Below are 14,048 nucleotides of genomic sequence, written 5' to 3'. Positions count from 1 at the left end.
AGGAATGCCATAAGAAATTTAATGACCTCTTTGATACGGGCATTGTGCATGAAAATGTGCCCAAACAGACTAATGATTTAGATGCCATTAATATACAACATGAAAAACTCCTGACTAAGGAGATGAAATTAAGCTGGGAAATTACAACCCTAGAAAATTATGTACAATCAAAAAGGATCCCTCGTGGATTGAGGATTGTTAAAAATCCAACTTTTGGTAACGAAAGAAAAGATTTTCTAGATGCCTGGTACAAAATTGTTGATGAATGTTCTTTACAACTTATGCAATTGATTATAAATGAGAGAAAGCATGAAATTAACAACTTAGATAAAGAAATTACAGCACTTGAAATTAAAATAGAACCCATTAAGGAATTGCAGGAATTTAAAGATTTAAAGAAACAGAGCGAGATTAAAATAAAAAAAATGGAGGATAATGTCATAGAGACTAAAGTAAAAAAATTTAAAAGGGATTTAATGGACTACAAAAATGGAAATGTGAGATCATGGCCCCATGCTGAGAAACCCAAAAAAACATTTGCCCCCAGACGCTACAATGAGGACTGGCAGACAGTACCATATAAACGTAGATATTCAAATAGGAATAATTACTCGAGTAGAGAGGATATACCTTTAAAGAACAGGTTCGAGGTCTTTAACCCTTCCTCCCCCAGACAGAAAAAAGTTTTTTTAGACAGGCCCCAATGGAGGGAAAGACTGACTCAGAATCGAGCAGCTGTAGAGAGCCCGGGTACAAAAAGAAAACAAAACCTACTAGGAGAGGCACCCGAGGAGGAAAGAGGAAACAAAATGAGGAGACAAAATCCTTAAGGGAATATGGCATCTTCAACCTATCAAAATATGAGTTAAAATCTAATGAGATAAAATTGTTATCAAAAGGAATGTCATATGCCCCAGATGCTAAGCCTGATGGTTTCAACCTTTTTATAGACTCTAATAAATTCATTCGCAACTTAACATTAAAACGCCACTTTACTAAAAACAAATCTGGAACATCTGATTCAGATCCAGCAGATAAAAGGGATGGTACACCTTTAAAACCCCCATCAACATTTTACCCCATTGAGTCGCGCGGTAGTAATATAGAAACCTTTCAAGGTCTGATACAAAAGGACTTTGATAAACTATGTGCCGATTCTAAAATGACACATGATAATTTGTCACCAAGCGAGCGATCAGCTCTAAAAAAATTGGAAAAAAATAATGATATCATGTTCAAATGTGCGGACAAAGGGGGTGGCCTTGTTGTATTAGATACCGCTGATTATGTAAATGAAGCGTATAGGCTTCTAAATGATGCAAAAACGTACCTAAAATTAGATGCTAACCCAACTGAAATCGTGACCAAAAGAATCAAAGATCTTGTAAAAACTGGATTGGAGAGGCAATGTATCAATAAAAATGAGGCCCGGTATATTGTAAATGATAATCCAACGGTAGCAACGTTTTACTACCTACCAAAAATACATAAGCGGCTTGAGAAGCCGCCCGGTCGCCCGATTATATCGGGGATCGGTTCGGCTACCTCACACCTGTCTGAATTCGTAGACATATATTTACAGAAATATGTTGTTGCCTTACAATCACACATTAAGGACTCCACTCAGGTTTTGCAATTGTTTGATAAATTTGAGTGGCAGTCAGATTTTAATTGGTGCACGATCGACGTTGAGGCATTATATACCTCCATCCCTCATATGGGAGGATTGGACGCGGTCAATTATTATCTGGAAAAAGATATTAATGTGAGTGTGGCTTTGCGTGAGTTTATTCTGGATAGCATCAAGCTGGTATTGGAAAATAATTACTTCCTTTTTCAAGAGCAATTCTTTATGCAGCTCTGTGGAGTTGCAATGGGAACGCCATATGCTCCAAGCTTAGCAAATATGTATCTAGGGAGATGGGAAGAAAATAATCTCGAAATCAATGTTGAATATAAACAATGTATAAAATGCTATAAACGCTTTATCGATGACATTGTTATAGTGTGGCAGGGTGATGAAAATATGTTTGATGGGTTCATGTCAAAAATTAATGTTAATGACTGTAATTTGAGATTTACATCCAAATTCAATCACACACGGATTGAATTTTTGGATCTAGTACTCGATACTGCAGAGTGGCCGATTAAGCAAAAAATTAATACTTACACACACATTAAAAGTGTGGATAGTAATAGTTATGTTAATTATATGAGTTGTCACCTCAACAAATGGGTTTCTAATATACCATACTCCCAGTTTGTGAGGTTGAGGCGTAATTGTGCCACAATAGATAAATTCAATGAGCAGGCTGATATATACTGTACTCGATTTGCAGAAAAGAATTATCCTCCGAACCTTGTACAAAAGTGTAAAAATAGAGCAATTGAAAAGGACAGAAGTACTCTATTATCATATAGGCCTAAAGAGAATGCAATTAAAGGTGATTTTATTCCGTTTGTGACCAAATATAATAAAGACAGCCAGAAAATAAAACAAATTCTGGACAGACATTGGGGTGTCCTTCTGTTGGACCCGATTCTAAGAATGGTAATACCCAAGAGGCCCCAGGTAGTTTTTAAACGTGCTGCCACACTAAAAACTTGCTTAGCACCGAGTCATCTAAAGAAAAAAGATGATGCAAATTGGTTACAGACCACCAAAGGTTTTTTTCCATGCACTAAGTGCAAAATGTGTCAATATGTCGATAAAGATAAATTTAAATACTGGGACACTGACCTTCAAAAATCCTGGAATATCCGTAGTAAAATGACCTGTTTGAGCACTCACGTTATTTATATGCTATCCTGCAGTTGCGGGAAGAAATATATAGGAAAAACTAAGCGGCAGCTTAAAATCAGAATGCTCGAACACACACGGAATATTCGGAATAAATTAAACACTCATAGTGTCTCGAGGCATTTTCTTGCATGTAATAATGGTGATTTGAAGCAGTTTTCCTTTAAAGCCCTAGAACAAATTTCATTGGACGAACGCGGGGGTGATATTTTAAAGAAGTTAAGTAGGCGTGAAACCTACTGGATATATAATATTGGCACATTAGCACCCAGTGGTATGAATGAAGGCTGTGACGTCAATTCTTTCCTATACTGAGTGAGCGCTCTTATATCTATGTTGCTGGCATAGCACTGTGTTGGGTCTGCGGACCCCAGAGCTATCGCATACAGTGCATTGGATAGAGTGATCCTGGTATGGGCTGACTGCACAGCCTGATTTCCATCTTGTATTGAAAGATATGTATATTACTTTGACATATGTAAGGTTGAGAATATTGCTGTCCGTAATCAAAGCTATAGACGGACTTTCTGTTTATATAATGTGACTAATAGTTATCTCTTTTCTCCTTTTCTTCTCTTTTTTTATACATGATTACATGTTAGTATATCAAATCCTGTTTATATATAAAAGTATTTTTCTCTTTCTTGCATGAATAATGATGGTATGTTTCTTATAATGCAGAGTTGCTACAATGAGCATATGTATCTCTTTATGCTTCGCTACATAAATTTTAAAAAAAAAGTAATCATTAAACATTTTATGATATTTTTACATACCTGCATATTGTGCAGATTTATATTTTCTATGTATATGCATTTTTTGTATTTTTGAATTGTTGTATATTAATTGTATTGTATTATAGTTGTATTTTTATGTATTGATTGTATTTTACTTATGTGTGTGAGAGGCACATATATTTTTTCTTTCTTTGTGTCTTTATAAATGGTTTATTACTGCTGCTAGGCAATTAGCTTTAACGATGTTGATAGGTATCAGTGAGAGCTTGGAGCATGATTAAAGCAGCTCGTCAGCACATCAATATCAGCTGTGCGACCTACTATAAGTATAACACCAGTACTTTGGATGGCTACACCCCCTGACGAAGTCCCCAGATGACGAAACCGGTTGGGCGTGGCCTAAACTGACAACATTGTGCTTTTGGAGTTCCTGACCACGGAGGCCCTGACGGCGGCGAAAAGGCTGGTCCCGGCTATTCAAGTCGTTGGTGCACCGTGTTGGATATCACTGTGGCAAGCTGTTTGCTGTTATCTATGATGTATGTGAGCCTGCACTTTTAGTAAAATTTGTTTTACACTTTGCTCATAGCTGCGCTTTTTCTCCAATTTCTTTCTACATGTGATTGGGACAATTAAAGCTAAGGTCTGGCTTTATTTGGAGAGAGCTGCACTACATCCTGACCCAAGGACGCACTCCTATATTCTGAAGCTTGTGGCTGTGCGCAGTCTGGATCTACATTTTGTATATATATATATATATATATATATATATATATATATATATATATATATATATATATATATATATATATATATATATATATATATATATATATATATATATATATGGTACTTGTTTCCTAGCACGGCCACACCGATTTACATCGGGGTGGTCGTGTCGGAAAAATCGGGTCGATCGCATCGCATGCGATGCGATCGTCGCGACCGACCGATTTTGGACCCGATTTTTTTTTTTAATGAAATGTAAATCGGGTCCCTGGGACCCGATTTTACATTGTATTCAATGTAAAAATATTCCCAACCCCCCCAAATTTAACGGCGTACACCGCACCCCACGATAGACGCCAACCCGAAGCGTGGCGAGCGCAGCGAGCCCGCGAGGGGCGGCGGTGCGCGTCCTCCGACCTTTTCATTCCCCTACTATCCACGTCGGCGTGGAGTTGAGAATAGAATAGTGTGGCGAGCGCAGCGAGCCACCGAGCCCGAAGCGTGGCGAGCCCCGCGAGGGGACGCGGATACCTTCACAGGTAAACGCGTCCCTTCGCGGACTTCACAGGTGTCCGCGTCGCCACGGACACCTGTGAAGCCCGCGAGGGGACGCGTATAACTGTGAAGGTATCCGCGTCTGCTCGCCACGCTTCGGGCTCGGTGGCTCGCTGCGCTCGCCACACTATTCTATTCTCAACTCCACGCCGACGTGGATAGTAGGGGAATGAAAAGGTCGGAGGACGCGCACCGCCGCCCCTCGCGGGCTCGCTGCGCTCGCCACGCTTCGGGTTGGCGTCTATCGTGGGGTGGTGACGGGGACATCTATAATGTGAAATGGGTCATATTGGCCCATTTCACATTTTTCACATTTTTTCACTATTTCAATGTCAAAAAATATTTTAACATTGAACCCGATGGAAAAATCGGGGGCATCGCGTCGTGACCATTGTTAATGGTCCCGACCGACGCGATGCCCCCGATATTTTACCTTTCCCGACACGATTTCAATGTTAAAATATTTTTTAACATTGAAGCCTATGGGGAAATCGCGGGCATCGCGTCGGTCGCGGCGGGACCATTGTTAACGGTCCCGACCGACGCGATGCCCCCGATATTTTATCCTAGCCAGCCAAATGGACCTGATTTCAAAGGAAATCGGGTCCATCTTATGGATCGTGTACCTTAACTAAAGGTACACGATCCATAAGATTTGTGGCCGTGCTAGGAAACAAGTACCATATATATATATATAGCTCTGGTGCTCGGCACTCGGGTAACACTGTAATATGTTAGTAACTTGCCGGGTGCATTCTCCTGTTCTGGATTAGATAGATGCGGTGTGGTGGGCGGCACTATCGGACCTTCAGTAGTGTGAGGGGTTAAATAATAAACTTCACAGTCAGGTAGTGATACAACGTTTCGATGTTTAATCGTCTTCGAGTATAAGCCTACTTTTTCAGAATATTTTTTATGCTGAAAAAGCCCCCCTCGGCTTATACTCGGCTGAGGGTCCCACTTGAGTCAAAAAGTTTTCCAAGTTTTTTGTTGTACACAAACACACACGGTGTGTCTATTAACTTCCAGCACTGGGGCTAATACAACTGAATGAATAATAAAACACAAACATATGTTTAATAGGCCTCAAAATAATCACCCCGGAACGCACGCCAGCTATACGGCGATGCGCCACTGCACTACAGCAAAACAAAATATACCAGTGTGATCCCCATCTCCCCCTCACACTTACCGTCTCCATCTGACCACTTTAAGGCCATCAGTAAGTCTGGAATACCACTTAGGTAAAAAACGCCAAACCGGAAGTGACGTTTTAACGTCACCACTATATATATCAGCGCAGTGCACATTAAAAAATCATGCAGACATTGGAGTGGCTGGATAGGAGAGAGATACTGCTGAGGTAAGCCCCTTTAACGTTTACTTTGACTAGGATGTCTCTATATAGATATATGGAATGTAAATATGGGATATGTGTTAATCCCTTAAAAATTCGTATGACAATTGCATGTTTGGACCATATAGTTGTCAGAAGCCCTGATTACACTGTTGTCAATTGCAACAAAGTATCCTCATACAATCAGCATTGTTTGTGTTAGGAATTGTATCCATGGGACTTGTAGCTCCCTATTACCACAATGTTACCGCTTATGACAGAAATGTTGCATTGAGTACTGTTTGTAAGATGGATTGTAGATGTGGAATCCGCAGCCCCACATATGAATTAATTTTTTTTTAATACTACCGTTGTTATTTATTAATACCACCATTGCTATTTAGCATATGCTATACACTAAAGTCGTATTGACTGTGAGTTCATCTATGTATGGACGTTTTCCCCCCTCAATAGGGGATTATATTATATGAATTTATCAGGCTGTATAACAGGTCCTAAACTAGATACTACTCCAACATAGGTACCTTTGGGCCATTTCTATAATATAATGGCCGTGCCCCAAGAAATGTGTTGTTTTTCTCGGTTTGAGTACACTGGTTACATGAACCCCCATTGTATTTTAGAGAGGACAGACGAATTCACCTCTCTACTCATCACCCTATTTTTGCCCCATTTCAACATCGTGATCGGTATGTACCTGTACCTCCCTATATCTACTCATGATATTATGACATTATGAAATCATTATTATGAATCAAAAAGCTCATCTTCTAATTATGTTGCTATTACAGAATTTTAAAATTTTAGTCGGTTCAAGAATTAAAGAAGAACCAGTCTTTTTTAAGTTGAAGCTTATTTCTACCGGTACGTATATTATTACACATACTCCATAAATGTGTTGGAAATACTAAATATTCAAGCCAACTTTCTGTTTTTTACCACCTAGAGTCATTTTTGTTATACCCCTGATGAAGTCATAATGACGAAACGCGTTGGGTTATTGGAATGATGAAAATATGACTACATACGAATGAAATTTTGCTGAAAACGTCTTTTATTCATTGTAATAAATTGTATGAAATTACAAAAAAGTGTCTATTATACACCTGTCTTTTGGTGGTGGTGGCGACACAAACTAAGGCGCACTCTATATATATATATATATATATATATATATATATATATATATATATATATATATATATAGCTCTGGTGCTCGGCACTCGGGTAACACTGTAATATGTTAGTAACTTGCCGGGTGCATTCTCCTGTTCTGGATTAGATAGATGCGGTGTGGTGGGCGGCACTATCGGACCTTCAGTAGTGTGAGGGGTTAAATAATAAACTTCACAGTCAGGTAGTGATACAACGTTTCGATGTTTAATCGTCTTCGAGTATAAGCCTACTTTTTCAGAACATTTTTTATGCTGAAAAAGCCCCCCTCGGCTTATACTCGGCTGAGGGTCCCACTTGAGTCAATAAGTTTTCCCAGTTTTTTGTTGTACACAAACACACACGGTGTGTCTATTAACTTCCAGCACTGGGGCTAATACAACTGAATGAATAATAAAAAACAAACATATGTTTAATAGTCCTCAAAATAATCACCCCGGCACTCACACACTCTTGTACAAATTCTGGAAACATGCTTCGTAGTCCTCTGAAGATATGCTTCAAAGTTGAGCGGTTACGTTTTTCTTTATGTCCTCTACATCCTGAAATCGATGGGATTTGGGATAAGTTTTGGGAACAAGTAAAAGTCAGGAGGTGACAAATCAGGAGAATACTGATGATTAACCTCTACGATGTCATGTTTTGCCAAAAAGCGCTTCACATTGAGAGCACAGAGGGGCCTTGCGTTGTCGTGCAGTAGGAGCCAGCTGCCTTTATCCATATTCAGTCGCACACTCGTTGAACTAACCGATGCAAAACAGCTTCGTAGTACTCTTTGTTGACAGTTTGATTAGGTGGCACAAACCGTGACACGCGCTCTAATGAACCACCTGCGTTTACCTTATCCAAACTGGAAATGCTGACGCAATCACTGCGCATTTGTTCCACCTTCGCGCCTCATTGGTTACACTATCACATCCGCATGATGACGGTTCCTACACATTTTCATTCATTAACTACACGTACAGTCCTGGAATTTAATAGGCACACCTTGTATATTTATATTTTTATAGCGCACACACATAACAGAGACAGATGAAGAAAAATGAAAACAGAAGCTGCAGCCAGTGTCAGAGTGTTCATGACACAATCAAGTGATGTTTAGCAGTACATGAGCCAGTTTTACTGAGAATAAACAATGTCCCAGCTGTGAGCAGCTGACGGAGCGCAGAAACTGCACATAGTGAACGTGCCTCCAGCGAGAGCCTCTGGTTATCTCACTGCTTGACTTAAAGCCGTTGGAAAGAATTGCTGACAAAACTGAACTACTGTCAAATCTTATAACATCACAAGATTTCTCCTTTGTGTTAGCCAATAGCATTTAAACTACCGCATACAAGGTTTAGACCAGAAAGTTGAATTAAGTATCGCTCAGTGCACACTTGCAGATTTATTATTCGTAAAATTGGCTGAACATTGTCCACAGTGCTCATCCAATATATCTGTGACCCATGTAGTTGAAAGCTATAACATGTTGGTCACACAGCATGTAAAATACATACATATTTCTTGCAGATACATTGTTACATCTGCAGGTGTGTGTGGGCTCAGGCCACCCGAATGATATTATGTCACAATGTGGGTGGGCATATTCAAATGAGTACTGCTTGCTAGAGATATTAGGCAAATGATTGTTTAATTGTGCATCATTTCTGCATAATCCTTACCAATTGTTAGATAAACTGGTGGGTTAGCAGTAGGCTGATCTGTCAGCCAATCATTAGATAATAAATTGCTTCTCAAAATAGCCTTCCCCATAGGCAGACACCTTCCTGATAATCTTAAGGATAGTTATGCAGTGAAGTGTAGCCATCAACGAACCCTATGCCAGTATTACAGCCATGTCCATTGCATCTGAAAAGTGCGGGGTTTGCACATACTCCCTTGACAGTTAAACGTCTGGACGTGCTTGGTTGGCCATCTGTATTCAGCTGAACTTTAATCTGCCGACTTGTCATTTACTAATCACCTGGACTCTATCCTATATGCCCAAGCGGCGAGCAGCTTACCATCTACATTCCCTGTCTGCCTCTGGCCGAGTAGAAATTGCCGATTTGGGTAAGTTGCTTTACACTGCTTACAACTGCAGCCGCTTTCCGGCAGTTCAGTGTTCTCCATCCACACTGACTGCCGACGGTGGACGGCTAGCTCCCTGCAAACTACAGCATCAGCTGTTCGTCAACAGACAACGAACGCTGAGCGGGGTGGCTGGAGCGGTCTGCGGACAGTGACTTTTTTTTTTTTTTTTATAAACATTTTTATTGTTTTTTTTTTTTTTTTTTTTCAATTATTTGGTACATAATGAAAAGAATAAAATATACAGGTATTGTGAGACATAACCGCTATATGGTAATAAAGAGATATCTCCATGTATCTTTTTGTTCAGAACATCAGGTATTATGACATACATGTAATGATATACACAACGTTGCCAGAAAATTGTATTGCTTACAAATCTTCATTGTATTATAGTCAGAGTGTCTATGAACAATCATGGGACCAAGTTCCATGGGGTCAACATGGATTCTAAATGTAATAATCCTTATAATTCACACTGTCAATCTCACAACACAGTAAATCTACCAATCTTATCTATAAATCTAACAATGCGGATGGGGTAGGAAAGTATTGGGAAGGTAGGGGAGGGGGGGGGGGAGACGTCAGACAACATCCAAATTAAACAAAAAATCCTTATCTAAATTGTCCGTTTAGAAGGTTCTAATGACATGGCTCATTTATCCTTCTGTTGCCAAGGGAGTCGCGGGTGGTATCACTAAGCTAGTTTCATTTAAGTAGATAGTTGCCTGAGCAGGTACCAGGTCGTAGTCTCAAACATTTTTTGGATTCTGTTTTGTGTTAGGTAGTCTAAGCTGCTGATATAGAGTCCCCATTTTTTATAAAAGCGCACTGCTCCCTTCTCAAGATCAGCTCTCAGCGCCTGTCTCTCATAGAACAGTGTGTTTAAGGTAGTTTGCTTTAGCTCCATAATGGATGGGGAAGTCCTATGTATCCAATGTGTTAATATCAATTTTTTAGCAATCGTTAATATAATAGTAAGAGTCGGGATGATCCGGGCCTTGTTTGGGCCAAGGTCCCAGTCCCTGAAATATAGGAACAGGCATGCAGTCGGACAGTGACTTTTTACCGGCATCAGCTAAAATCAATTTCTTCACCAATTCTCAGGAGCACAGTTATTCTATAAAATCACCCCCTCTGCAGTATATACCAAAGAGTGAGTCAAAGAACTTACACTTACTATACAGTAGGGGGCTGACAAACTTGAAACCTCCATTGCAGAACTATTGGTCAACTTGACAACAAGAATTTGAATTTATAGGGAATCTATGTATGTTTATTTGTTTTAATTAAAAAAACATGTTTATGTATTATTGGTATAGTTTTATATTGTTCATATCTATATTAATTCAATATTACTAAAATAATATTTTTACAATATATGTTTTTTTCCAATTGTGTGGCGCTCTCTGAGATATATACAGGGGTATTAATATCTGTACATATTCTCTTGTAGAACACCTGAAAAGTTGTTAAAATAGAGAGTAGTGATCTAAATAAATCACTTCATTATAATTATTATTTTATTACTTTGTAGTAGTAGTAGTGCATTTATTTATAAGGTGCCACAAAGTGTCCGCAGTGCCGTGCATAGCAAACAAAAACACAAATTTCAAGGTAACGTACAGGGTGTGTTGATAAAATACAGCATAAATAGAGTATAGTACTTTGGAAAGAATTCCACAGCTTTCATGCCTTTTGAAAGGGGTCCGGTAGATTGGCACTGCATTTACTTTAGAGGAGGGGCTGATATGTTAGTAAAGCAAAAAAGCAGGCAAATGTGCAAAACCATGTTGCACCGCAGGTGGTGCAGATGTAGCATGTGCAAACCGAAATCTATATTTGAGTGTAAAAATAAAACGGTCTAACAGCTGTAGGCTACACGAAGAAGCATTCAGTATTTACCCTGCAGGGACACATTATAAATATATTTATTTACTCCCCTTGCAAAGCAACAGACACAGAATTGCTTGCTTTTTGCTTTATTTAATCTGACCCATGTAGCCCGATTCAGATCTGATCGCTGGGCAGCCCTGCAATCTGGTAAACGCCAACCCATCCGAGTGTCTCCCTGCCCCAGAGTGTCTCTGTGAATAGGGCAAGATCCGGTACTTATGTAGTATCTGGGCGTCCGATTTTTTGATTGTATGCCTTAAGTTAAGGCATACAATCAGATGCGATGCGATATCGCATCGCATCGCATGCGACCATCGGATGCGATGCGATGACCCGATTTTTCCATAGGAATCAATGTTAAAATGGACTGAGTCCATTTTACCATGGAATTCAATGGGAAAAAGGGGTCCTTTTCATACCCCTACTATCCAAGTGGGCATGGAGTTGGATATAAACCTGTGGCGAGCGTAGTGAGCCACCGAGCCCGAAGCGTGGCGAGCGAAGCGAGCCCCGCGAGGGGCCGGTATTCTGTGGCCCCTCGCCACGCTTCGGGCTCGGTGGCTCGCTACGCTCGCCACAGGTTTATATCCGACTCCATGCCCACTTGCATAGTAGGGGTATGAAAAGGACCCCTTTTTCCCATTGAATTCCATGTTAAAATGGACTCAGTCCATTTTAACATTGATTCCTATGGAAAAATCGGGTCATCGCATCGCATCGCATCCGATGGTCGCATGCGATGCGATGCGATGTGCCCGATCCGACCCGATTTCTAAATCGGACGCCCAGATACTACATAAGTACCCAAGATCCTTTTGGAAATACTCACCATCTAATGAATTTCTAGACTTACTCGATGCTGCAATGACCGCGGGAAGATCAAAGCCACTGATGACGTCAGCATTCCTCCCTCCAAACGGCTGGACATTGGCTGAATTTTCTGTGGCACGCCCAGAAAATATCAGGGTGCTGGCCACAAACGCCAGCCACCTGTCAATCCATTTGTAAACGGCCAGCGATGATTGTCCGTAGAGATACCCTCACATGCGCACTGCATACCGTATGCATACGTGGTTGTTCGATAAACGTCAAGGGTTCGAACTCAGCTTGTGGTAGTGTCAGATTGGCAGTAATGTATATATGCCACAAGAAACATGTCTAAACACCAGGGGAAGATTTACCTCAAAATATTGGGTCACCTGCAGCTGATTAGATATGTAAAGTAACATGGCCATCATTGTACCTGTATAAATAGTCTTTACATTGTAAAATGATTGTCTTTACTTTATACAGTAGCTGTGAATTAACAGGTTATGACCCATTTTAAAGAGGACTTTTCAAAATCAGTTCCACAGATAAAACTTGGCTCCAGTCCAACAGCTATTTTCAGAACAGTTGTTTTGGTCAAAATTAAAAAGGTTTTCTTTTTGTCTTTCTCACCTTTACATAGACAGCAACAGAGTAAGAAAAAAGAAAACAAAAAGCACAGACTACACTGCGGAGGAGAATATTATCACCCTGTGCTGGAGACATTTGCGCTCAATACCTTTCAACATCATTATCACGGATTTCTTTTATACAGCACCTGCACAAATTATGCCTTGCTGTTTTCCACTAGACATTATTTTTATTTTTTTTAAATGGTTCTTTTGTTCATTCTAAAACCCAAAAAATAATTGTAATGAAAATAGGCAAAATTTTTCGTTAGATTTTGCTACGGTGTTTACTATCTTAAATTTCAATATAAAAACAATTAAGTAGATATGATTTATTCTAATAAATACCACCAAAAAAATCTGCTGTTAGCTCTGTGCTGCGCTGGGGATCTTGCATGAGCAGCGAGATCCCGCGCATGCCCAGTCGAACCAGCCGGGGGACAGGAGACAGCGCATCACTGTAAACTGATGTGCTATCTCCAGGAGGGGACATCGTCGGAGGGGGGGAGCTAACGCTCCCCCGCTTTGGCAGACAAGATGTTAATACATCTTGTCGATGTCCCTTCCTGCTTCTCCTCGCTAATGAGGCGAAGCAGGAAGTATTATAGCAGCTAGATAAGCGCTGCTATAATACATTTGCCCCACTGTTACAAACCTGGCTGCTGCAGCGCCCAGTGGTGCCACTGATGGCTGCCTAGGCGCTGTGCAGCTTGGCAGTTATATGTTCTCTGTGTGATAACTGTACTGTCCCTGCTTATATTGCTACCTACCTGGCTGCTGCAGCGACCAGTGGCGCCGCTTATGGCTGCCTAGGCGCTGTGCTGCTCGGCAAACATGTGTTCCCCGCACGTCATGCCCCCCTCCCCTTTCATCCCTGCTTGATGCTGCACTGTATATAAACAAATAAATCCTAGTGTGCGCAAGCACACATGGCCAATAAAGTTGATTCTATTCTATTCTAAAAAGAAGTGGTTCCCAAACTGTCTTGAATTATGATGCCCTAGAGCTAACGGCACCTTTATGGCAAACAATTAACAAAAGTTCATAAGTCACAGTTTACTAGCAGATGCAGGACATTATGGATGAGTTTATACACACCAGCACATATAGGACAACCCTGTGTGTGATTATGTGTTGCAGTCTCTCTCTCTCATTCTGGGGTTCCCACAAAGGGTGATAATGTGAAATAAGCAGAGACTCCGGAACAGCTAGAAAGAAAAATCACCGTCCTTCTACGGAAACTCCTTAATAGCACCCCTGGCAAGATATGAAGACTCCAGGAGATTTGA

At 40.4% G+C, this 14,048-nt stretch overlaps 2 protein-coding genes across 4 annotated transcripts in view; one reads left to right on the top strand and one right to left on the bottom strand.

Annotated features, from left to right (window-relative positions):
* The window catches only part of OTUD7A (OTU deubiquitinase 7A), a 260,840-nt gene that overhangs the window by 233,088 nt on the left and 13,704 nt on the right, over nt 1–14,048 (bottom strand). The gene's annotated exons all lie outside the window — the stretch shown is intronic.
* Nucleotides 928–4,270, top strand: LOC146074982 (uncharacterized). The gene is made up of 2 exons (XM_083183757.1): nt 928–3,461; nt 4,176–4,270. The coding sequence occupies exon 1, from the start codon at nt 1,163–1,165 to the stop codon at nt 3,113–3,115; it is 1,953 nt and encodes a 650-aa protein (XP_083039883.1). The 5' UTR covers nt 928–1,162; the 3' UTR covers nt 3,116–3,461; nt 4,176–4,270.

The sequence above is a fragment of the Crinia signifera genome, chromosome 4, assembly GCF_055691185.1.
Source record: "Crinia signifera chromosome 4, ASM5569118v1, whole genome shotgun sequence".
In the NCBI taxonomy this organism is placed as follows: domain Eukaryota; kingdom Metazoa; phylum Chordata; class Amphibia; order Anura; family Myobatrachidae; genus Crinia; species Crinia signifera.
The sequence above is the reverse complement of the archived record's forward strand: the minus strand, read 5'-3'. Positions and strand labels throughout refer to the sequence as shown.